General features: G+C 39.9%; 2 protein-coding genes and 1 long non-coding RNA gene across 3 annotated transcripts in view; all 3 read left to right on the top strand.

Annotated features, from left to right (window-relative positions):
- Positions 1-16,306, top strand: part of dst (dystonin) — a 95,274-nt gene extending 78,968 nt beyond the window's left edge. Inside the window, 25 exon segments of the mRNA XM_020603094.1 lie at positions 1-74; positions 325-480; positions 819-1,016; positions 1,547-1,675; positions 2,135-2,305; positions 3,311-3,466; positions 3,775-3,981; positions 4,230-4,349; positions 4,963-5,132; positions 5,232-5,391; positions 6,011-6,205; positions 6,290-6,418; positions 6,764-6,907; positions 7,119-7,307; positions 7,526-7,655; positions 7,847-8,010; positions 8,107-8,269; positions 8,349-8,503; positions 8,593-8,667; positions 8,879-8,896; positions 11,410-11,527; positions 13,854-14,044; positions 14,264-14,374; positions 14,941-15,064; positions 15,288-16,306. The exon segment at positions 1-74 is cut by the window's left edge and continues 31 nt beyond it. Of these exon segments, the coding sequence (XP_020458750.1) occupies positions 1-74; positions 325-480; positions 819-1,016; positions 1,547-1,675; positions 2,135-2,305; positions 3,311-3,466; positions 3,775-3,981; positions 4,230-4,349; positions 4,963-5,132; positions 5,232-5,391; positions 6,011-6,205; positions 6,290-6,418; positions 6,764-6,907; positions 7,119-7,307; positions 7,526-7,655; positions 7,847-8,010; positions 8,107-8,269; positions 8,349-8,503; positions 8,593-8,667; positions 8,879-8,896; positions 11,410-11,527; positions 13,854-14,044; positions 14,264-14,374; positions 14,941-15,064; positions 15,288-15,532 (3,692 nt within the window). The 3' untranslated portion in view covers positions 15,533-16,306.
- Positions 16,307-22,498: 6,192 nt separating this feature from the next.
- On the top strand, positions 22,499-23,157 carry LOC109961931 (uncharacterized). Its single transcript, XR_002275194.1, has 5 exons — positions 22,499-22,544; positions 22,626-22,679; positions 22,845-22,898; positions 22,978-23,031; positions 23,115-23,157. It is a non-coding gene; the product is annotated as an uncharacterized LOC109961931 (long non-coding RNA).
- Positions 23,158-23,265: 108 nt separating this feature from the next.
- Positions 23,266-25,828, top strand: part of LOC109961888 (collagen alpha-3(IX) chain) — an 8,523-nt gene continuing 5,960 nt past the window's right edge. The window contains exons 1-8 of the mRNA XM_020603072.1: positions 23,266-23,271; positions 23,521-23,574; positions 23,709-23,753; positions 23,838-23,891; positions 23,975-24,028; positions 24,121-24,174; positions 24,299-24,370; positions 24,447-24,554. Coding sequence (XP_020458728.1) covers positions 23,266-23,271; positions 23,521-23,574; positions 23,709-23,753; positions 23,838-23,891; positions 23,975-24,028; positions 24,121-24,174; positions 24,299-24,370; positions 24,447-24,554 — 447 coding nt within the window. The remainder of the gene's footprint in view (positions 23,272-23,520; positions 23,575-23,708; positions 23,754-23,837; positions 23,892-23,974; positions 24,029-24,120; positions 24,175-24,298; positions 24,371-24,446; positions 24,555-25,828) is intronic.

The raw sequence follows: 25,828 nt of genomic DNA, 5'->3' as shown, positions 1-25,828 counted from the left end.
GCACCATCCAGGAGCCGATGTCTGAGCTCAAGATGCTTTGGGACAACCTGGATGAGAAGATCATCAGCCGACAGGTCAGAAACATCTAGTGCATTCAAAAATGAATGGCACCTTTAAACAAAATTAAATATCTATAGTTTGAAAACTCTCTTTAAATATCTGTAACCATTTTAATCCTATCAGATATATACCTCTACAGCTCCTTATGGACTAGAAACCAGACAAATAGAGAGAAATGGGTCAATGGCCATAGAATGTGTTGCATGCATGTCAAGTGCTTTCGCTCGCTGCAATATCTGATGGTTTAATCTGTCGATAATCCAGCACAAACTGGAGGGAGGCCTTCTGGCTCTGGGCCAATTCCAGCATGCACTGGACGAGCTGCTGGCTTGGATGAGCCACACAGAGGAGCTGCTCAATGAACAGAGGAAGGCTGGTGGAGACCCCAAGGCCGTCGAGATAGAGCTCGCCAAGCACCACGTATGACGAGCCCCCTCTACTCACTTTCATGCAAATTCAGAGTGTTTCAGTAAACAACCAGAGGATTAACAAATGAGCATCAGTAGCAGAACAAATGTGTGCTCACCACACTTTACATTTCATTTAATCCATGGAAATAGAACAAGGCGCAGTAGATATATTTTATTTTATTTCATAATTTGTTATAACAAAATGTACTCAAATATGAATAATAAATCATATTAAATCTTAGAAATCCCATCTGTTTGATCATGTTTGTAGCATATCAGTGCAGTTTTGTCCTTTGTGCTTCAGTTCCATCCACTCAGCATCATGCTTTTTCTGTTTTATCTCTATAGGTTCTCCAGAATGACGTGTTGGCCCATAAAGCAACAGTTGAGACAGTGAACAAAGCCGGTAATGATCTGGTGGAGTCAAGTGCTGGAGAGGAAGCGTCTAGTCTGCAGAACAAACTGGAGAACCTGAACCAGCGGTGGAAAGCCATCCTTGAGAAGACGAAGCAGAGGAAGCAACAACTGGAGAGCGCTCTGCTTCAGGTAGGAAAATCATCTTCCTCAAGAATGAATAAGCCTAGGCCTCATTTACCCTTATTTATTGTTTATCAAGCTGTGATTTATACTTTTCTCCCAGGAGAACAAGTATGTTACTGTATGTCAAAGTCATAAAGTAACTCCTATCTCTTCATCCTCTTCATTGCTTTTGCATCCTGTGGAGTCTCTATTTATAGCTTTAGTATTTAGTGCTTTAATGTGTGTGTGGGTGCGTGTGTGTGTGTGATTTCTCCTGGATTTTTGTTCAAGAAATATTTACAGACACGAAAACTGGCATTGTTTAAAAAAAATGTAATGAAAAAAGAACACAGTTATTTTGGTTATTTTTAATGAATGGCTTTAACATTACATTTCAGCCTTTTTCATTTATACTGCTGAATGTCACGGTTGTTTTGGCAGTTAAATGAATCCAAGGATTTAATAACTCAGACATCCTACTCTCTGAGCCATAGGCTGCTAACAATGAGTGTGTGTGTGACACCTTTTGTCCTGACTCATGTTGTATTGTGTTGCAGGCGCAAAGTTTCCATGGCGAGATAGAAGATATGCAGCAATGGCTGAAAGACACAGAACGTCAGCTGTTGGCATCAAAGGCGGTGGGAGGCTTACCAGACACGGCCCGGGAGCAGCTTAATGCCCATCTGGTATGTGTTTAACAATATGAAAGGCTGCATACAGATGGCAGGATTTTAATGGGACGGCTATGTTTTTTCTGTGTTTTTATGAGAAGTGTGAAAATTAAATGACACTGCAAATTGCCCCCCCCCCCAATCTGTAATGAACTCAAGACTCTTTCATAACAAACTATCTTGCAAGTAGTGGTATTTTATGGGATCAAAAAGAAATGAAATTAACTTTTATCACATTAATAACATTAAACTGTTGAACTGTTTATGGGAACATGCCTCTGAGAGTCTTGCTGTGCATCACCACGCTCATTCTTTCACCATTTTTGGACTGGATTTGGACTAACTACCCACAAATTTATTACCTTCACTTTTAACACCGAGGAATTCAAAAGGAAAAAGGGGAGTCTTTAACTGTGATTTAGACAGTTTCACTAAAGTATCACGCTCCTCACATCACTATGTGTTTTCTCACAGGAGTTGTGTTCTGCCTTGGAGGCGAAGGAGGAGCTGTATAAGGAGCTGCTGAACAAGGGTCACCAGCTACTGATGATGACACCCGAGGCTCCAGACAGCAACACAGAGCACGACCTCGCCAACCTGAAGGAGAAATGGGAAGCCGTGGAGGGGAAGGTCGCTGAAAGAAAGGTGTGGAGTCACTGAAAGGCTTTCACTGCTCCTAGCTTAATGAGTCACAACTTGAGGTTTAGGCTCCGGAGAGAGATCGCTGACATGCACTTGACTCTGAGCTGAAAGCCTCTCATCCCGGTGCTGATAATATATGGTGTAAAGACAGAGCGCTAGCTGGGAAACACACACAGGATGCGGTCACGCTGCAGATCACAGCAGACAAATTGGTGTCTGAATCAGAATGGAACAATAATGTTCTTGTCTCATATGCTGCCATAGCGAACAGTTGACCAGGACATTAAATAAATAATATTTGAGCCAAAATAAGGACTCATCAGTCACTATGTTGTTTTTATGGAAACTTTTTGTGTTTTTCCATTAGAACATATTCTCATTTTGGTTGCTAAAATAAATAAACATCATCATTTACATGACTTTCACATACCACTTTCACTCCACATTTGGAGCTAAACATTAGCTTTTGCTTCATACTTATTTTGGTCCTTTTCCCAGGAATGTAATGTCTGGTCAGTCTCGATCTGAGCTGCAGCTGTTGGCCAAACTCTCTGCAGCAATGTGATACTCTCTAGTATAGTGAGTCAAACAATAAAGTATGTACTGATTTACAGTACAGTTCCATTTTTAGCAAGACTCTCAACATACAGTTATTGTCCAGAACTCTCATCGGGATTGCGATGTCATTAACACAGCATTCACTGGCATGTGATGAGCCTGCATCAGCGGCCTCTGCTGCAGCGTTCGGATGTTTTTCAGCGGTGGACATTTCTTTCATTCAATTAAAAGCTCATCACTCCGTTTCTGCTTCGCCATCAGCCCCTCCAGAGATGTTAACTTCCTGTTTATAGAGGTCGTGTTCAGCACAATTGACGTGTTTGTTTCCTCCCTCTTTATCGAGTGTCATAGCAACTAAATGTTTGTTTCTAGCATTGAATAGCATGATACAGGTAACAGTGATTGTTTTCGTCACTGTGCATGGTCCCTGAAGTTGTGTTGTGTCTACAGGTGAAACTAGAAGAAGCCCTGACACTGGCCACAGATTTCCACAACTCTCTGCAGGACTTCATCAACTGGTTAACCCAGGCAGAACAGACCCTCAACATGATTTCCCCCGCTTCCCTCATACTGGACACCATCATGTTTCAGATTGATGAGCATAAGGTAATGTTTGTTTGCACCGGAGCGAAATGAAATGCTGATGACAGCACTTGTCTTTTTAATTTTTAATGATTAGTTTATGAAGTATTGGGGAGGATAAGTTTTTGAAATGCCAAGGTGAAGGATTTTCCTTTGATTTAGCTTTTATTCATCTACTCTGATGGTTTGTCCTTCCTTTAGTCCAGTCTTTACTATCTGAAGAGCCAGCTGTCATTCACAAGACAACTCATTAACGTATTAATCACATAAACTGCCTTACTATTGCCTTTTGTTTTTGTAACACCTGACCTACACCTCTCTCCTCTCTGCAGATGTTTGTGACAGAAGTGAACTCACACAGAGATCACATCATTGAACTGGACAAGACAGGAACACATTTGAAGTACTTCAGCCAGAAACAGGATGTGGTCCTGATCAAAAACCTGCTAATCAGTGTGCAAAGCCGCTGGGAGAAGCTGGTGCAGAGGTCTGTTGAGCGAGGTCGTCTGCTGGATGACGCCAGGAAGAGGGCCAAGCAGGTACCGTCCTGTGCACCTTTATAAGTGGTTTTGGAATAGGCTGCATTTCACTGTTGTCAAGTCGTTTTATTATCATTGGAAAAGCTGTGAAAACAGTATCTTAAACCATTTTCATTAGTGTGGGCCTTCTTTGTTTTTTTGGGCCTGAAAACCTAATCATTTGAATATTCAACTGAATTAATAATCAACTGAAATCATACCTTTTACAAAATGCTGTGCAATGTGTTTATTTCTTTGTCCTCCATTAGTTCAATGAGAGTTGGAATAAACTGATGGAGTGGTTGGATGAATCTGAGAAGACTCTGGACTCAGAGGTGGAAATTGCCAATGATCCGGACAAAATCAAGATGCAACTGGTGCAGCACAAGGTGACTGGTCATCGCCTTATCACATGCACTGGGAAAATGAATGAAAGATTAAATAGACATTTATCTTTGACAACATCTACAGCCGAGTTTTATTCATTTAACAGAAGCACCACCTGCTTTTGAACCATTTGTTACAAGTCAGAATTATGGAACGGTTGTTCAATAAACCAAAATTGTGTCTTTAGTAGTAATATATGAAAGCTGGACAGAGAATTCAAACAGTGAAATCTATTTACATGATTAATGTATCTACAGAATGCATTAGTTGTGCATTTGCATGTGTTACGGACTACCCGGTCCCCTTTGTTGTCTCTACAGTGTTATGTGAGGAGATTTTCATAATCCCAGGATGGACCAAATGTATTGAGAGTCACCTTTACTTTTGGATACTCTTAATCTCTGTGGGGCAGTGGCTCTTAAGTTTTGACCCCATTTTTGTTTTCCTCACATTTTGTTGTCTTCCTAATCCCAAAGCACATGCAGATTAGGATACTATCAGACATGCTAACAGTGGGAAGAAGAAAATCCCATGAAAAGGTTCAGTCTAACTCCATGTATCTAAAGATAAAGACTAACAGTGATCTATTAAACATGTTTTACATTATTTTCCCAGGAGTTCCAGAAAGCTCTGGGCAGCAAACATTCAGTGTATGACACCACCACTCGGACAGGGCGGGCGCTGAAAGACAAAACCTCCCTGCAGGATGATAATCAGAAGCTGGACGACATGTTGAGCGAACTGAGGGACAAATGGGACACTGTCTGTGGCAAGTCAGTAGAAAGGTAAGAATACATATTCCCACATCTGTCCTGTATTCTGTGCCACCAACTAGCAGCTAAAAAGCTCTTTATTCACTGCAAATGATTTGTTTTCTCCTGCAGACAAAACAAGCTGGAGGAGGCCCTGCTGTTCTCAGGCCAGTTTACAGATGCACTCCAGGCTCTCATCGACTGGCTGTACAAAGTGGAACCTCAACTGGCTGAGGACCAGCCTGTACATGGAGACATAGACCTGGTTCTCAACCTGATAGACAACCACAAGGTAGAAAAGACACAGAATGTCTCACTTTTGTTCGATCATCTACAGTAGTTGATTATCTGTCTTTTCGAGGAAACATCAAACTTTAAAAGCAAGGATACATGTTTTCATACCTGTATTAGCAGCACCATTTTCTTTCATCAGTGATTGTTTTTTTTATCATAATAAGAGACAAAGGACACACCAGGGTCTGGCAATAAATCCAAACAACTAAAGGGTTAGCACTAGTTAGTGCCGTTCCATGTTTCCGTCTGGCAAGGATGCCCAGAAAACTATTGCTATTTGCTTTCTAGTATAATTGTGCTACATCAGCAACAGAAGCTGTTCTGTTTTACATGCACAAGTAGCTGTGACTGGTGAAATTAAATGCATTTTCCTCAAGTAAAATTATTTTGTACTTGTATTTTTCATTAAATTTACAGTAGCAGAAATATGCCTGAATTACACAAACCTTTTTACATTTATTAAATATATTATGTTAGCTGGGAAACAGCAAGCCTTGTCATAAAAACATTTTTTCTAATTTGTACAAAATTAACTTTTGCTGTCATACATGAACACATGAGCGCTGTGTGTAGGCCCGTGCCATCTGACTGTGTCCTTGCCTGACTGTCCTCTGCAGGTTTTCCAGAAGGAGCTGGGAAAGAGGACAGTAAGTGTTCAGGCCCTGAAACGTTCAGCCAAGGAGCTGATTGAGAGCAGTCATGACGACTCATCCTGGGTCAAAGTCCAGATGCAGGAGCTGAGCACTCGCTGGGAAACGGTGTGCAACCTCTCGGTGTCAAAGCAGGCTCGGCTGGAGCAGGCCCTGTGTCAGGTACTGCAGAGCCCCTGTGTAGTTGTTAGACTGAAGGAAGATGGAGTCTATTAGCTTGACGTGACCTGAGCTTTTTTTCTGCAGGGTGAGGAGTTTCACTCTACTGTTCATATCCTGCTGGAGTGGCTGGCTGAGGCCGAGCAGAGTTTGCGTTTCCATGGCAGCCTGCCTGATGATGAGGAGGCTCTGCGTGCACTTATTGAACAACACAAGGCGAGCATTGCAAATACATATATCTATATTTTATCTTTAGCAAAATGTTAAGTGTACAGTAAATTCAGGTTTTATACGTATTTTGACTCCTTTGACATGAAACATGCTTGCATTCTTTTTGTCTTGTGCTTGAGTAAACTGTTAAGACCCTGATTCTGTAGTTGTTGCCTGTGTTAAAGTAGATGCCTCATCATCTTCTAATGTAAAAACTCAGAATCATGACTATTTTTATGTAATTTCAACCAATTGAAATATATAAAACATATTAGTAGCGCTTTAGTTTTATGTTTGCTAAAGATAATCCAGTTTCAAATCTGAACTCTTTTCCATTTGCTATTGTTAAAGGAGTTTATGAAGAAACTGGAGGAAAAACGAGTTGCTCTAAATAAAGCAATCACTATGGGGGAGGCCATTCTCAGCATCTGCCATCCAGACTCTATCACAACCATCAAACACTGGAACACCATCATTAAAGCACGATTTGAAGAGGTCAGTTCACAGCTGCAGTCCTAGATGCATGCCTTTCTGCCCTGTCATACCCGATTACACTATACAGATGCTTAAAGTTACAATGAGGAAGACTTCCTCCAACCTTTTCACACAAAGATGTAAACTAGAATTGCATCAGCATCTCACTAAAGGATTTGCTCTGTCTCTAGTTACTATGTGTAATTTGTGTACTATAATGTTGTTGTTATAGGTGCAGGCTTGGGCCAGGCAGCGCCAGCAGCGATTAGCCACAGCTCTCACTGAGCTGATAGCTACTCAGGAGCTGCTGGAGAATCTGCTGACCTGGTTACAGTGGGCTGAGACCAACCTCTACGATAAGGACAAGGAGCCACTGCCGCAGGAGATTGAAGAGGTCAAAAGCCTCATAGCAGAACATCAGGTAAAGTAAAACCTCAATAAAACTAATTCTAACTTTTTTTCCTCCCAGAAATTCAAACTGTTTGCGATTTGGACTTTAAGTCTTGATGAGCAAACTGTGCTCCTTCTGTTTCTGTTCCTGCCAAGATTCTACCCTGTTCTATCTCTAAGTACAGCAGTTGGCTGCCTTGAGAGTACATGATGCACACTGGAAGCATATTTGTCACTGGTTCCCTACAGGCATTCATGGAGGAAATGACCAGGAAGCAACCAGATGTTGACAAAATCACCAAGACACACAAAAGGAAGCCTGCTGTGGAGCCCCAGACCCAGTCTCAAATCCCTGTGCTTGACAAAGGAAGAGCTGGAAGTATGTATCCCACAAATACCCCTCACAAAGCATGACCTGAGCCACCTGGCACACAGTGCTGAGTCATTTCAGCCTGACTCCACATCCTCATCTTGTTCATGTTAGCACCTGGCATGATGCCATTGATAATCTGTTCCTCCTGATTACATTGAAGTATAGTCATTGTGAAGACTGTTGTCTTTCACTTGCAGGAAAACGTTCTCCCACACAAACAATGTATACACCAGCTACACAGGCTCCCATTGAAACCAAGAACCCGAGGGTCAACTTGCTGGTTACTAAGTGGCAGCACGTTTGGCTGCTGGCTTTGGACAGAAGGAGGAAACTCAATGATGCCCTCGACAGACTGGAGGAGGTAATCCAGCACAAACCTATATTATTGCAAGTGCATTTTTCTGCACATTTGTGCTTTTCTGATTGTTCATATCACCTTTTATTTTTTTCTCTACAGTTAAAAGAATTTGCCAACTTCGACTTTGATGTGTGGCGGAAGCGCTACATGCGCTGGATGAACCATAAAAAGTCTCGTGTAATGGACTTCTTCCGCCGCATTGATAAAGATCAAGATGGCAAGGTGACCCGACAGGAGTTCATAGACGGCATTCTGTCCTCCAGTAAGTGTCCGCCATACAAACTCATAACGGAACAGCACGCAAAAGACTCATTTTGTAACATTTAATGGCTTTTCAATAGGATTCCCCACTAGTCGTCTGGAGATGAGCGCTGTGGCTGACATATTCGACAGAGACGGTGATGGCTACATTGACTACTATGAGTTTGTGGCAGCTCTCCATCCCAACAAGGATGCTTACAAACCACTGACAGATGCAGACAAAATCGAAGATGAGGTAATGCAAACTCTCATGGCCTGAATTTTACATTGGCAATCTTGGGGACATGTTTTTAATCATGGTTCAATTAAATTTTCACTCTATAGGTTACACGTCAAGTGGCAAAATGCAAATGTCCAAAACGGTTCCAAGTGGAGCAAATCGGTGCCAACAAATACCGGGTAAGCAGCAGATTCATACCTGTTCAGTTTATCTAAGAGCCAAATCAGTTTTTCTAACAAATACATACCACCGTATGCCATGATTATGAAATGTTTTAAATACTAAACTAGATCTTTTTTTATTGGAAAATCCTGGTGAAGGTAAGTGTTGAATGTGCTGTCAATAAAAACTCTAATATTTCTATATTTTTATTGTTCCTCACATCACCAGTTCTACCTTGGAAACCAGGTACATATGAATGTCCTCTTCTTTGAACCTTCTGTTCTGTGCCCTATCAAGCCTTATCCCCGTTTCATTTACCATGTTTGCTTTTCCAATTAAGAATCTCTGCCCAGATTCCTGGCTGGTGTTTTCAGACTGGAACTCAGAAGTAGAAGTAAAGATCTGTGGTTTCCTCATTCGGTCCACAGGGAACACTGGCCTAAGATGTGTTTTTGGTCAAACAATTAATGGTAGCTGAATATGATCAGAATATAAAACCTGCTTTAATTATATCAGAATATAAAACCTGCTTTAATTAAAGAAGCATTAAAGGCCCCGTGTCTTTAAGTTTGATAATGTTTCTCAGTTTATTCAGATGACAACATTTTTGGCTCTGAATATAGTAAATGTTTATTGTACATATCTGCTTTTGAGTTTCAGAGAATAAAATATAAATATGCCAATGCCATTTCAGCCCATATTTTATACTTCATGGGCATTAATTCATCTGCTGGGCAGTTTGGAAAACAATGCTCTCTGTGTGCTTGCCTTTGGCACTTTGGTATCATGGGAATGATTTACCTCAACACTGGCTGACACACCTTTGTGTAACTGATCCTGTTTCTTCATTTTTTTTTTCATACTTGGGCAGCCTTGATGATTTCAATTACTGCTTTGCTTTCCATTTAATCTTCTGAGTTAATATGTCTTGAGAAACTGCATGTTGCAATGTAAACTGCATTACTGAGTACGTCCGTTTGCCACATGCTTTCTGAAGCTCACTGGATTAAGATTAAAAATGTTAGTGAGATGGGACAGGAGCATTAGTGGTGGTTTGTACTGATGTATCACACAACAATGAACTGAAATAATTCTTTTGACAGTTTGGTCTGGTTCACTGCTTACATGACTCCTTAATCGGCGATGAGACAATAGCAAACAGGGAAAATCAAAATCTTACCCCCCACCTACACGTTGCAGTATTGGAAAGCTGTATTCTGGTAAATGGTTATTCTTTAGATGTTTCTTGTGCCTCTTTTTTCCTCCAGATCATCATCACCTTTAATGTATTTGATCACTAAATTCACCAGTGGCATTAAATCATTCTGATAATCATACAAATGCAAGATTTCTACTGGTTGATAAGCTATCATGAGATAATAGGCTTGTAGTGGAGGGTCATCATCAGTGTTTAGTCATGCCTGCGTGTCACACTGTGGTGGATTAGACAGAAATGATTTGAACCATTCCTCATGTTGTTCTCAGTGTGTTATGGGAAAAGTAGCTGCATTAGATCTGCATCAGTGTCAATGCATCCTGAGTCACTGAGTGGTACTGTAGCTATAGAAAATGCAACAGAGTGCTGGATTGCAGGACATCGCCGTTTGTCTGCTTGATCATGGTGTGACTGTTTTTGGCAGAAAGCATGCGGCTGTGATTGTCGTGTGGGTTGTGTTTCTGTGCTAATGCTCACGGTCACATCCAACTGGCTGCGTGACCTCTGTCCAGTCTTGAACCACCTTCATTTATAACATGCTCAGTGTTTAGTATGTGTGCTTGGTAAATAAAGGCAAATTATTGTACACTAGTGCCTTCTGGTGGTATAATGATGTGCCTTCAGTTAATGTTCAACGTGCAGTAGACGCTGTGGGAATTAAGTCAGACGTTACAACCCGAAACCACAAATAAGATGAAATGACTTAAAGAAAATAATAAAATAATCACGTTTGTAAAGCTGCATAGTTTATGTAATTGTTGTATATACTATGCAGCTTGGCAATGCAATACAGGAGCTCAAATTCAATTTGTAGTTACTTGTGACAGGTATAGTATAAGTGTAGCGCCTGAATTCTTTTGGACTAAAGGTTTAGTCCACTAAACGCCACTACATGATATGCTTAAACCAGTGTTTCTAAGTTAGCCGAGGTACTTATTTCATCATTTTGTGATTGATGTCTGGTAGAAAACAAGCTGCCCAGAAGTAATTCAAATTATAAGCATATAATAAAGCTGCTACATTAAATGGGATGTACACAATAATGCATCAGTATTGCTACTTTTATTTAAGTAAGAGGTCTGAGTACTTCTTCCACCACTGGTATCATACAGTATGATAATAAAACTGATGATTTCAGCAACATATTTAGTAATAATGAACTTATTTATGTGTAGAAATTTTAGAATAAAATTTGAATCATAATCACCAGCACACTTTATTAGAAGAAACCAGTTGGATTGACCTTTGTGTATTTTGTCTTTGAGAATGAAAATTCATTGTTGATGTTGTGTCAAAGTCTTGTATGTGTAAACCTGTGCAACATGGAAAGGAAATCAGAAGTGAACATAAAGCATCTGTGATGGATGCATGATGTTAGCAGCTTAATGAAATATTACCGACTGAAGACATGATTAATTAATTAAATGGAATACGTTTGATTATCCACACCAGTCTGGTTTCTAGTGTTGCACAGCATCTTGCTGCAAAGAGAGAGTTCTGTGTTTTGAGGCCTCCTCTCTCTGTTTTCCTCCCGCCACCGTAGTTTGGAGACTCACAGCAGCTTCGTCTGGTCCGCATTTTACGTAGCACTGTGATGGTGCGGGTGGGAGGAGGCTGGATGGCTCTGGATGAGTTCCTGGTGAAGAACGACCCCTGCCGTGGTGAGTTCAAATGTTCACTGCAAGAAGTCACAGTGAAAGCACCACTGAAAATACAGACACATGTGCACATCCAGTTTTGCCTAAAGTCTACTTCTGTATTCACTCATGCTTGCTATTGTAGTGTGTGGTGAAATGGTTTGGCACTTAACAGAGAAGGAATCTATATTACATTTGTTTTATCTCTATCTTGCCGAACTCTTCATCAGTCTGATTTATATTGTCCAATTTTTGATTTACAAAAACATTGCTGTATGCTACCAGGATGGGTACACTTGATAGAGATTTTTAATATTGTAAAAATGACTGTATGAATATATCAACAATTTTATAGTGAGAATAGTTTCTGAACCAGGCTAAATGAGACTGCACAGTGACTATTTAATGTGAACTGGTTTGACATCGTTACATCTTGATTATGGTTATATGATTATATGTATATGTAGCCATTTCTCATTTATTTTCACCAGAATATCATGGTAAATATTATTTATGATTGTACTAGAAGTACCCACTGTGCCCTGTCTTTTCTGTCTCTTTTTATTGGCCATTGTACTTATTTATTCTGTACTCTGGAATCATTTCACTGGTTGTTAACTTTTGTTTTAGTCTGTTCCTGCTATCTTAACAACAAAGCAGTCTAAAATAATAGCAGATACAGGAGAAAGCTGCAGGACAAACTGTGTGAAATAACACAGCAGTGATCTCTTAGAAATTATACTTCATTTGTTAGAGTTTTAGAACTTGAATGTGGAGAGTAAGAACAGTAAAGTGATTGTGTAAAGCTGATAGACAAGTGCCGATCACCAGTCTGCCACCTACGTTACATATAAAAACATCCTACCTGCCACATCTAGTGCAAAAGCTGTCTGTGCTTGTTTCTACTATTTCCTGTATTAATCATCATTTTCTTTGTTTCTACTAAACCTTCCTCTTCCTTAACACGGTATTATTTCTTCTAGTTCATCACCACGGGAGCAAAATGTTACGCTCGGAGTCAAACTCTTCAATTACTCAGTCTCCTCTAGGTTGGCAAATCTCACACTTTCTGACCTTGCTCCATGAACCCACCAGTGGTATGTGTGTCTGCACATCCGAGTGTGTGCTGCTTGCGTTGTCCCTGGTGTGCACCACCATAGCTGTGTGTGAGCGTTCCTTGTGAATGAATGAAACCAGCTCCACTCACATCAACTGTCACTCAGCTCCAGCTGGATTTCATGCATGCAATTGTTTTTGTGAGTCACATCACCTGCTGTCAGTTTGGGGATGATGTGCCAAAACTAGCTCTTTTTTCTCTCACCATGTAATGGTTCAGAGCCAATCCTCTTTTGCAGTTTTCAGGTTTGCTTGACAATAAAACAAACACTTGAAAACCATCTAAAATGTTCAGCAGCATCTTAGCTGTCATATTATTGTTGGGGGGAAAAGATGGAGTTTTCTTTATATAGCACACAACACAGTTGAAATTGTAATTTATTACAGGGTTTACTTGGTTTAACACTGTAGTTGATTGATTATCACTGCATGTAATTCAATTTGTTTTAACACAAATGATTTAAAGTGTTTGATTTATAATAGCGTGTGAATTTTTATTCTGATTAAGGAAGTTTTGGTGTGAGAGTGTGTGGGCACATTTTGATTTATTTTAATTTTTCACCATTTATTCAGCAGTCTAATCAAACAAAGTTTGGCACAAAGTTTATTCCATTACTGTTGCAGCAGCTATTTGACTTCTGTTGAACAGTATGGATGACATGTGAAACTGCATGTGTTTTCATTATTTATATTGTAAGTAAATCCCAGCTTTTATTTCATTTTATTTTAAATATTATGCTTTAGTTAAAAGCAGACAGCCACACCATGGCTAATAACTTCCCAGTCACTTATTTAGAAGTTTCTTGGAAGTCACTCTGTAATGTGGTGCTAAACAAAAACAGTGTTCAATTTAGTACATTTTCAGTTAATTAATAACAGTTAATCCCTTCTGTAAAATTTCACTTACTAAAATGGCAACATTTTAAATTTCAAAATGTATGATTAATAAAGTTTTTTATAGTATAAAGTATAGTATAAAAACTGAATGAATGTTTCCTTGGGGCAGTTGTTGTGAGGATGTTTCCACATTTGCTTAACTACAATATGATTAGCACCAAATTACTGTACATAGTTATTTCCAAAAACCTTCCCAAGACATTACTGGGAAATTGTTAGAAAATTAGGGAGTTACAGTTGGAAAAAAAGGTGTTAACTCACATCCTCCTCCTCCTCCTCATCCTCATCATCATCATGCATTTATGTGATATGGCTCATTCAAAGTGTTATTTCTTAGCTAAAGGCAGGACCAACCTGGAGCTACGAGAGAAGTTCATCCTCCCAGAAGGCACCACCCAGATGATGGCGAGTTTCCGCTACAGGGGCCGGAGATCTCGGCCGTCATCCAGAGGAGCTTCCCCCAACAGATCCACCTCCAGTCAGAGCTGCCCACTCCCACCAAACCCAGCAGTGACCAGTACACCCAAGGTGAGGTCCTCCACTCTAGTGTTGGAACTAGTTGTCTAGCTGTCTTGCCACACTCTATATTATTCCCCACCATGATTTATTTTTTTCTCATTTATCTGCCTTAGTTTATTTGTCATGCTTTCTTAGCACTTTATTTTGTGTTTCTTCCATCTAGTGTTTCTTGTAGTTTTTGATTTGTAAATCCGTGTCTGTGTTTTTTGATTTACCATTGTTCCTCAGACTCCCCAACACATAACCCGCAATTATGATAAGCCCTGGCTTACAAACAGCAAAACCTCCACTGCTCTTAAATCATCAGACTCCTTTGAGAGCCAAGGTTCATCCTCAGAGGTATAGTCACTACATGATGTGGAGCGCTTCAGATTTATGACCCACCTGAAATCTACTGCGTATTTAACAAAGCGGAGACAAATATATCACCGGCAATGATTGATAGTGGTATAGAGTTCACATTTAGCTGAATTCCACTTTTATTCTGCAATTGGGAGAAAAAAACACAGTCAGATCTGCAAGATGTTAAACATGCCAATTGGCTCTGTGTGTTAGAGATTTTGGTTGGGTCTATAAACTTCTCTGATTACTAATAGGCTCTATTTAATTCTTGTCTGATAAATATGTTGTACGACCCACTTTACATGTAATGCATGCATATATAATTGCTAATGACTTATTACAGTAAGTCTACAGCTTTAACATATAGTTCAAATCCTAACTGCTTCTTAAAGAGATGCCCCAGTTGTTCCAGAAATAAGGATTTTAGAAGAATATTTCATAAAATTTAATATATTGATATTTCACTTGATGAGGACCATTTTCAAAACACTGTATTTATGTATATTGTACAATGAGCTACCATAGATTACAAATGAAATTAACTAAAGTTCTGTCTTTTGAAGAGTACACCAGTTCAAAGCAGCAAATTACGCCTTCCTGGGTACTTGTCAGGAAAAGGATTTCAGTCCGGTGAAGAGGGGACCTTGATCAGCACCGCCGTATTGAAAGCTCGAGCACAAACAATAGGTGAGAAACAGCATGCAAATAATTTGGGAGGAGCATGATAGAAGTTCTGTATTTGGTTAAATTTACCTGATAGTATTTGTTTGTCAGTATTTATTGTCATGTCAGTCAAATTGCTTTGAATCTGTGCCACAGTGGTTGCTACTACAACAGCATGTTCAACTGTAAATAACTGCCGGCGGCATCACTGATACCTCTGCTGGTGGCCTTTATTTTATCTTTCTAGACTCAAGAAAAAATTCCAGCCGACCAGGAAGCAGAGGGAGCAGTCGCAGAGCAAGTGACGCCTCAGACTTCGACATCTCAGACATCCAGTCTGTGTGCTCGGATGTGTCTGAGACGGTTGGTGACTCAACCCGAGTAACGCCGCGCTCTGCGCCCCACCAACATGGAGGAAAACCCTCCAAGATCCCCACGCCTCAGAGAAGAACCACTCCCACAAAAAAACTGGCCAAGGGATCCAAGCGATAGTCAGTGGCCTTGAAAACAAACAACCCAGGAGCTAGTTCTACCCTAAACATGTAACGGACACTGGAGATATATAATTTAAAAGACTGCAAGTGTATTAATTGTTATTTAAATTGTTGTGAAGATGTAAAATATTCTGTTGAGGCATTATGGTTTAATATTATGTGAGAATGGAATGTTTTTGGCCTTGTGTATTTGGTTTTAATGTATTTTATTTTCTGTGAAAAATGTCAGATTGTTTTTATTGTATTTTACTTTATTGATGCAAAACCTGTAGGGGTCTGATGAACACTAGAAAACCTAGGAATGACTGTGTTGTATGGTTAACGTTTCTACACACTAATGAAGGGCAACATGCAGCATAGTGCACTGAGAGTTACTGAATGTACTGTCATTTATGTATGGTGATGTTTGGAGTAGCATTATGCTACCATTTGAGGCACTGCAATTATATATTTAAGTGCTATGATATACTGCCAACACACATTTAAAGGGCAATGCAATATACTACAATAAATCCAACTAAGCACTGCAGAAACCTTTGAAAAAACACTAAGACAAGTAGCAGAAATCACAAAGCTTGCAAGTCCAAGTTTGTCAGCTGCCGCAGTCCCTGTTTTGTTTGACTATGTCACAGCAGCGTGTGCATTGAAGGGGTGCCACGCCGTGTAGACATTTTCTTGTGCATCCATGTTAATGTATGGTTAATTTTAGTAGAGCTGAAATTGTTACTGTAACATTACTTTGTAATAAACCTGCTTGCGGAAAGCCACCGGAGACAGCTGTGGAGTGCAGAATCTGCTATGGTCATTTTAGCTCCTTTTATTAGCCACATCATCGCAGGCTGTAATATGTCAGTAACTACAGTATTGGATGGGTTTATACAGATATGTATGGCTCCCAAAGAATGAACCAGTCTTATTTTTCCTTCATCTCTGTCCTTCTCTATATAGTATATCGTATGTGTTTCTTTCATGCAGCTGAACTATGTCATTGAATGGGCACTAAAGATTGCCACATTCACAAAAAGCGAAAAGTAGTTTGTAACTGGTCAATTACTGTAGATTAGCTCTTATCTTTTATAAAATCATAATATCAAAATTAGCAGCACTGCATGAATGAATCTGCATGCTTTAAAGGCAGTTTTCCTTTTCTCACATCTTCCATCTAGCCTTGTAGCTGGATGCAGTGCGATGGTTTAGATTGAATGTGGTCTACTCTGGCTGGAATGTTTGCACAGCATCTTGCGTTTAGCTGTGACATACTGCATCTTTCTCTCAGTGAGATAGTGCAGATGGTGAAATGCTGCCATGAATGCAAATGCACTAAACATGTGACTATTTTTAAAGGAATTATAGAGTAGGTTCCTACACTAGTCCTCACAAGTCTTTTTCTCTAGTTATAGCATTGGATGAGCAAGGAGACGTGCAAAGGTTCTGCACAGTCAAGTACACAAAACACTTTTCTGAGAGCTGCATTGAACTTTGATAACAGTCATTTTTCCCCTTTCAGCACATTTAATCCACATAAAGGCCCCGGTACATTCAATTACATTTCCTTCTTATGGTGACTCAGGTTACCAGATTGCATTACCTTGCAGTGACTGTAGATGTAACTGCCCTATGAGAAGAGACAGATCCCCCTGGGGACCAAAGGTGGAGTGGAGCTCTGGGGTCAGGCTCCTGTGAGACCCAGAACGTCCAGTTTGAATGGTCCTCCTGTTCAACTCAGACACTGGGCCTGGGATGGTTCTTTAGAGCAGGATATATCCTCATACCAGGATCTGGAAACGATCCATCTGCAAGATCCCTGGGACTTTGTTTCTCTAGAATATGTGAGTAATTCCAATTTTTCTCTGTCATTTTTTCTTTATTGTAAAATACATTAAGGTAGTGGAAAATAATATAAATTAGATTTGCCTATGATTTCATATTGCTAATCAAACAGAAGACAGTGCAGGTTTATGAAATGTGTATATAGATTCTAGTGATTAGTGTAATTGCATCCTCTAATTTGGCTAAACTAGATTTTTTGCATTGTATAAATTCAGTGGATACTACTTTTAATATTGCTTAAATGTGCTTAATCTGATTTTATATTGCTTAGATGATGATCAAACCTTAGCATTGGCACTGCATTACAAAAATTAAAAGCTTAATAAGAGTAAAAGGAAACATTTCACCAGTTCTGCTTTGATCATAAAGTAAATCTTTAACACTTACTTTTAAAATGACTAGTTCTGGTGACTGACTTCTACAGTATTTAAGTCTACTTTATTCTCATACAGTATAGCAGTGAATCTGATTTACTAAATTACTGATTTATTTAATTACTGTACTTCAGGCACTTACAGCTCCTGACTCCCAAAGTTTGAAAATGCCACTCCGCAAAGTTATACTGGTGTTCGTAGTCCTCTTTGCCATCTTGGGATTGAACCAGTGCCAAACGTTTCCAAGTAAGTTTTAATTTATTTTTATTAACTCTGAATCATACATTATAATATGTTATTTCTGTATAGCTGGTCACAGATGGCCATGTTATATGTGCTGCTGCTATCCCTGACAAACACTCCTGATAAAAAGATATTTAACCTCAGTGAGGCATCTCCTGGTTAAATAAAACAGAATTTACAATAATAATATACAGTATATCACATCATGTGCCATGACTTTAGGATTTTTTCCAAGTACAGTACCACTGCACCAAGACCAGCAGATGTCAGTGTTTGTCAGATAATACAACTTTAATGGCAGTCGACCCAGTATATTATTCCCTGGTTTCAGTGTCTCTGTGGTCACTGTGAGGTCAAGAGGTCATCCTGGTGTTGAGCTGTCCACATGAGAACAGGTTCCCTGTTACCATAAATAATCCAGTTAACACAATGGCATCCTAACCACAGATTAAACAGTCTGTCAGAAAAAATAATATGAGCAGTAGTGAGTAATAATAATGTCTGAGATATCACTGTTCCTTCACCATGTTCTAATCTCACAGGAAACACTGCAGCCACTCATCAACATCATTCAAACAGCACAAGGAGACCAGTGTTTACAATTCAGACGCTAAATCAACCTATGAAAGAAAAATAAACTGCCTGTTCATGTCAGTGAGTTTAATAAATGGCCTCACTGCAGCTGTGAAGAGATGGCTTCATTAATGACAAAAGATTAATGCGACTGTTTAAAGAATCTGTGATATCAGCGCTGACATAAGATTTAGAAGTAGTCCATCACCTTTGATGCTGAATCAGTGTGATGTCAAACTGAGTTCAGTGTTTGTGCTGTGAGGTTTTGATCTCCTGGAGGAGTTTCACGTGCCCGAGTCGAAAGGAGTGAGGATGGTGGATGGCTCTCAACCTGAGGCAGTGGCCTACCGAGTCAATCCCTCCATCCATTTAAGGAGGACCATGAGGTACGGTACTAGACTACATGATATTCCCAGATATTAAAAAAACAACAACAACATTTTGATGCATATTTCGCTGGCAAGGCAATGCAGGTGTATTGGTGACCATGATGGTCATTGCCCCCACTAAACAGCAGCATGTTAGCCTTGTCATGAAATGTTGATGTTAGCATTTAGCTCAGTCTTGACTGTTAGTGAGTAATGTTGATTTAAGTGTTTCCATTTGAGTTTGGTGCTGTTTTGCAAATGCATGTATTGAAACTGTCCCAACTCATATGGCAAAACTTAACATTCAAGTTGTTCTGTTTCTACTTACTCATGTTTTTGAAAAACAAAACCCTCATGTTCCCACAAAAGGCTGTTATTATTATTTTGTGAAAAAAAGTTGCCTCTGTTTGACATTACTCAGCTCTCTAAACCTCACTCCCGTGCCACAGTGATGTATATCCAGATGGGCTTCCCTCTGACTACTCCATCATCGCAACATTTAAGATGACCAAGGACACTGCCAAGAAATCCTGGAACTTGTGGCAGGTCAGCGACCCGAACGGACAAGAGCAAGTTGGCCTGCGTTTCCACGGTGACACACAGTCTTTAGACTTCTTTTACACTAGCCCCCATGGGAGCCAGATTCTGAGGACCTTCCATGATGTGAAAAAGTTGTTTGATGGCGAATGGCACAAGTTGGCAGTGAGTGTGAAGGGCAGCCATGTGAAGCTGCTGATAGACTGTGAAGAGGTCAGTGTGGAGTCCATTGATGAGCCAAGACCAGTCATTCGCCGAGGGTACACCTCCATCGTCAAGCGGGCTGTAGGAGATCGATCTGTGTTTGTACGTTGACAACTATGATTTATATATATTTAAAGTTATATCACAACTTTCTTTGATTTAGATTACAACTTAAATGTATCTTCTGTCTCTTTTCAGTTGGACCTCCAGCAGATGGATGTGTCATGTGATCCAGAGCAAGCTTATTCAGAGGGCTGCTGTGAGCTTTCTAGTGTGGTGAGTTGTTTAAGATTCAAGATTGTAAAACTTCCTCTCGTAGAAATGTATGTAGAGTTTCAAAACCTCAAATTCTGTTGCTTATCTGTCAATGGCAGTGCGGAGGGTATGCAGAGATCGGCCTAACAGCTGGAAGGGCGTCTTGCAGATGTGTGCACGGACAACCTGGCATTCAGGGTCCTCCAGGGCCAAAGGTATTGAATCTACCTGTCCAGTGAAAATTGGCTGGTCATGATAACACTGATAAGACAATTGGAGTCTATGCTGACACATTGATTTTTCTTCTGCAGGGTCACAGAGGTCTTCCAGGGAACACCGGAGAACCGGGAAGGCAAGGAAACTGGGTAAATTAAACTACAATATGATTAGCACCAAATTACTGTTCCTCCTAGAAAATGAATGAATGAATGAATGAATATCTAACCTTATGCTATATGCTGGATGAGTGCACATTCTGGGGTTTACCCAGTATATTCTTTCTGTGAGCAACGGCCTCTTCCTCTTTTTGGACTAACTGAATTGTGACATTTTAAGCTTTTCATCCGCCCTGTGGAAAATGGCAATAGAAGTACAACAGAGACACAACAGGATGGAAACAGATCTGGAAGCAGACGCACTTAGAGATAGTAAACACAGGGGTTCCTTTCACCGTTTGAAAAAATCATATTTGCTTTGCAGAAGTTCTAGGAGGAAGCCAAGACAAGCACAAAGCAAAAATATTTGTGACAATGATTTTGTAGTTCTGAAACAGGAGCTGCTGCTCTAGAATATAGGATTTAACTTGAAATGGCAAAAGGTCACAGGATTTGTAATGATTTTGCTTTTCCATTTGGACGAAACAGAACCAAACGTAATAAATCTTTCTCTCTCATTCTCTCACAGACACACACAGGAAAACAAGGCAGTTGAGCAATACTGTTCCTATATTTCTCTGTTTCATAATGAGTAGCATTAATCTGCTTGTGTGTGAAATTTTCAGATGTTTTATTTGTTTAAATGTTTTAAATATTTGTGGATGAGACTAATTAATTCACAACAGGAAGACCAAACTATGAAAAAAGGAAAGGCTTGTGGAAATGATTGTGAACAGAGTACGATGCTAGAGGAGCCAATTACACATGTATCATTGAATGAATACGCTCACATTTGTTTCCTTCAGGGAGCTGCAGACAGGATTGTTTCCAGTTTAGATTTATGACTTGTTAATCTCTTTGATGCTTAACAGTCACTGTTGTGTTGGAGTGGATTTGAAAGTCTTTAAAAATATTCTGGGGAACATGTGTTTAAGGAAGGAGTGTGATGTATGTGATGTCTTGGCATTTAACATCTTCTACACTCAAGGTTAATCCCCCATGCTGTGCATGTAGACCAAGGTACACCCAAAGCACATTTCCAGAGCTGTACATGCTACATGCAGTTTTCATGTCCAGAAATGCAGCTGTAGCTCATCTGGGAATAAACATCTGTCTTGTGTAACCGGTAAAAGTTTTGACCTCCTGCTAGCTTGTGAATCACAGAGCCCCGAACATGTTTCTCTCCTTCCCTGCTGGCATTCGAGGAGGGCATTTCCTGGCACAGATATATGAACTGTCCATTTCAGGTGGTGGGTGGTCCTTTCCACGTCAAAGCTGTACCGCCATAGAAGCTTCATAAACTTAACGGTCATGCCTGTCGCCGTACTGTCGGCCATCTCTGAGGTTAGCCTTTGCCCAGCTGAGTCTGCTTAAAATCGGTGTTAGGTGAGATGGTAAAATAAACTAAAAACACAAAGATCCTGAATGTGTTTAATCTGTTTGTTGACTCAGTGGAATACAACCAACTGGAAAAGACTTTTCCTTCTACTACTGAGGAAATCAGCATGTGTGTAAACAGCTCTGGTCCATTCATAACTTATCTCTCTCTCTCTCTCTCTCAATATATAAATATATAAACATATATCACTCTCACATACAGTCTGACATTGCAGCTGGGAGACAGCAATGCATTACCAGACTTCCTGTTGGTATTTCTGGCACCTTTAAAGCTTTTAAACCTGCACATGACCATGTACAAATCATAAAGTGTTTGGTTTAACAAACAAGATATGTCTGAGCAAATAGTTTTTATCTTTGTGCTGACTGGTTCCAGTCTTTGTGCTATGATAAGTTAAATCAGTCCTGGCTGTAGCTTCATATACACTATAAAGGAGTAATGCAACTTTTCAGAAATATTGTGTAATATGTTATGCCTGTTTATGCAGCTGACACTCTACTGAGTACTTTCCCCATGCTTTTCCTTTAACATATTTTGCCACCTATGGCTGTGGGATCATTAAAGTGTAGTTAAATAAGACAATCTCAAGTTGGTCCATTTACAAACAAATATCTGCAGTGCTCAGATTAAGCCCAGCTTGTCTTGCAGGGCACCAGAGGAAACGCAGGGGACTACGGCAGCATTGGTGAGACAGGCCCAAAGGTAGGTTTGGGATTTATATGCTCCTGTATCAGGGCTACACTTCAGTTTGGGTCATTCTGCAAAGTACATTCATGAAACCTCACACACTTTTCCTCAGGGTGAGGAAGGAATCAAAGGCGAGAAAGGAATGAAAGGACCCTGGGGTCAAATGGTAATCTATCACGTGCAGGTTTATAATTTTCATTACCCTGAGATGTTACAAATCAGCATTAATGAGATGTTGTGTTCACAGGGAGACAGAGGTCCTAAGGGACTGAAAGGATTAAAAGGAGCAGTGGGCTTCAAGGTAAAATTCTCCGCTGGATTCGGGTTTTAATTAGACCTGTTTAATTTGACAGCCATTAATTTAGGTTGGTAAGTTTTCATTGGATTTTCATGCAGGTTATTAAAGTTGTTCAACTCTATAGATAACCGAGAAGGTGTAATGTCGACATTTTGACTGTAATTAAAGGGAGTTCGTGGGCCACCCGGAGACATCGGAGGGTCTGGGAGAGCAGGACCAGTTGTAAGTTAACATTTCAGACATAGGGGTGAGCCCTTTTGCAAGAGATTACTGGATTATTAATGTTTTGGCCTCTTTGAAGGGTGCTAAAGGTGAAAAAGGATATGAAGGAATTCCAGGGTTTCAAGGAGTTAAGGTATTTATATCTCCTCCTTCCTATGTGTTCTTTTTTATCTAGATCTTGATATCTGTGATATTCCACTGAGCTTTGATTTTTAGGGAGAAAAGGGGACCACCGGTGCAGCAGGGCATCCTGGGCTCAGAGGAAAGCAGGTGTGTTGTTATCAGATCCCCTGTTCCATAATAAGACACCTAATTCATGTGAGTGTGAAGAGTCAGTAAATCATTTTAAATGTGGTAAAACACTGGAATGGAGGTATGTGTCTGGGTTATGTGCTGTCTCCATAAATAATGTGAGTTCATGTGGCTGGATTTTGGCTGAGATCTGAATGCCTGCACTATATCAACAAAAGCTGGTGAAGCACAGAAAGAAAAGTCTCGGCCACAGTGATAATCTACTACTGAATCTGAAGGAAGGCTCCCTGGTATACCATGTTGCTTTTTTGAATGAAACATTCTGTATGTAAAGTAAACTCTCATGTTCCTTTGAATGGTGATCTACTAGGGTATTGTAGGAGATCCTGGAGAGAGGGGAGCTCCTGGAGAGAAGGGGAGGCCTGTAGGTATCACAAATTAATCACACTGACTTTGTTCTGGTTTGATTTACACCAGAGTACAAACATCACAAAGATTTCACAATGCGTTATTTTGAATGTTGGGAATATTTGTAAAAGTGTCAAATCTGAAATTTAGGGTGTCCAAGGGCCTGTGGGCAGAGCTGGCACCATCGGACCAAAGGTAATTCACAGCCCCACACCTGAGAGTTCACTTAGACTTCCAAAACTTTTTGTGTGTTTTAAAATAACGATAACATCTCCCTAGGGCATTGTAGGAGATCCAGGTTTACCTGGCAGAGATGGCGATCCTGGAATAGAGGTATTATATTCTGATTATAATGATGTCTTTATTCTGGATTTGGGAAACAGTGGATTTGTATTATTTAAATGTATTCCTCACAGGCTTATCAAGGACCACAAGGTTTTAGCGGAAGGCTTGGACAGAGTGGAGCAAAGGTAACTCCCTGATCTTGTTTGGTTTTGTAAATAAATCTAAAATTGAGGTGTTTGTTTGCAGGATAATTATTTACCATTTGTGTCATTTACAGGGGGAGAAAGGCATCCTGGGGCCCACAGGAGAAATGGGTCCCAAAGGCCAAACTGTAAGTAACTTCATTTTAATAACTGAAGACAATACATTTTGTAAAGTTGTTTACAATTTTAAAGGAAAATGACAACGAGTAAAACAGTCCCTTAGGTTGGTTTAATAAATGTTTTATTCTTGAGGGCCCAAGAGGTTACAAGGGTTCTGCAGGGAAGCCAGGAAGACCTGGATTTATCGGCCCACCAGGACCCACTGTAAGTGCTCCAGATGAACTCTTCTAAAGTCTAGTTCATTTTCTTCAAGCCATTAAACCACATTGTTTCTTCACAGGGACACATGGGTGTTTCTGGAAAACCAGGGCCTAAGGTAACACAGCCTCATCCATTAGAAATACACCATGAATGCAAAACTGCTAATTACAGTAATGCCACAATTACTGTACAGTAGCTATTCAGGAATTATTTACCAAGTCATCTAGTCACATAGAATTTATTTTCTTTCCAAACATGGCTTCATCACATGACTTTATTTTAAGGTAACAATTAAAGGTCAAATGTGAGTATAGTCTTAATATTATTACCAAAGGCTTTCCTTAAAAATCTACTTAGAACATATACATTTTGATTACCTTATTGTCAACCTGCTTTATCTGTCAGTAAACTCATCATAAACCATCATGAAGAGGCAGAACAAACAATTCTGTAAGTCAGTTTAGAGGCTGCCCTTCAGGGCTTGTTGACTCATCGTGTCTTATTCTCCCCATCTGGACAGCAGGTCACAACGAGTGCTAAGCTCCCCCTCAGGACCTGTTCTTGGTGTTTACACAGTGTCCCATGCCAATTATAAAGAAGGATATCCCTGCAGAAACCACTTTTTATTTGTTTGTATTTTTGTGGTGTACCATAAAGCAAACAAGCTTGCATTTGGATTAGAAAGCTGGCACCGGTCTGTTTTAAAATTCAAGTAAACACCAATTCCAAAAATAAATAAGAGACAAATCACTCAAAAAAACATGGCACAATCAGAATTATTCAGATTTGACTGTTAGGCATGTAGCTATTGCACATGAACTGAAGGTCTGAGGCATTTAATATGAAAATGAATGGAAATGTTTGAAAATGGACTATTGTCTTTCATAGACTGAAAATCATTATGAGATAAAAATGTAACAGATCTGGGTAGGAACTGCATTCTCCTTTAGCTAGCAGTTAACTAAAAACCAGGCATGAAACTTGGTCAGAGAGTGGTCCGTTTTCTTTCACATTGGATGTGGGACATATAGTGGTGCTACTATAAAAGGTAAGTCCTATGTCCGGTGATCTGCACAGACAACCCAACTTCACATCTGGGGTGGGACTGTGCATGTGATGTCAAATGAAACAGGGTTGATGCAGGAGGACTATGTGACACAACTACACGCAATCAGCTGACATACTGCGCGTCACCAGGTTTGATGTAAGAGTCCTACACAGACCAGCCACCTGAACCACTGGCTCAACACTGGTTCTTTTTTTTTCTTTTCATTGAAACAAAGAAACATTAACAAAACAGTAAGGAACATGGGAGACAAGACAACAGTTACATGACATTACAAAAGGATATAGAGTGTTTAACGAGGTTGTAGTGTGTGAAGTGTGGGTATTTCCAACTTATGCAGTCTATGAAATGCAAGAAAGGGAAAAGGAAGGGAAGTAAATAAAAAAAAAAACCCA

Source organism: Monopterus albus, unplaced genomic scaffold, assembly GCF_001952655.1.
Source record: "Monopterus albus unplaced genomic scaffold, M_albus_1.0 scaffold60.1, whole genome shotgun sequence".
Classification (NCBI taxonomy): Eukaryota; Metazoa; Chordata; class Actinopteri; order Synbranchiformes; family Synbranchidae; genus Monopterus; species Monopterus albus.
Note: the sequence above shows the minus strand (reverse complement) of the source record. Positions and strands in the feature narration are given on the sequence as shown.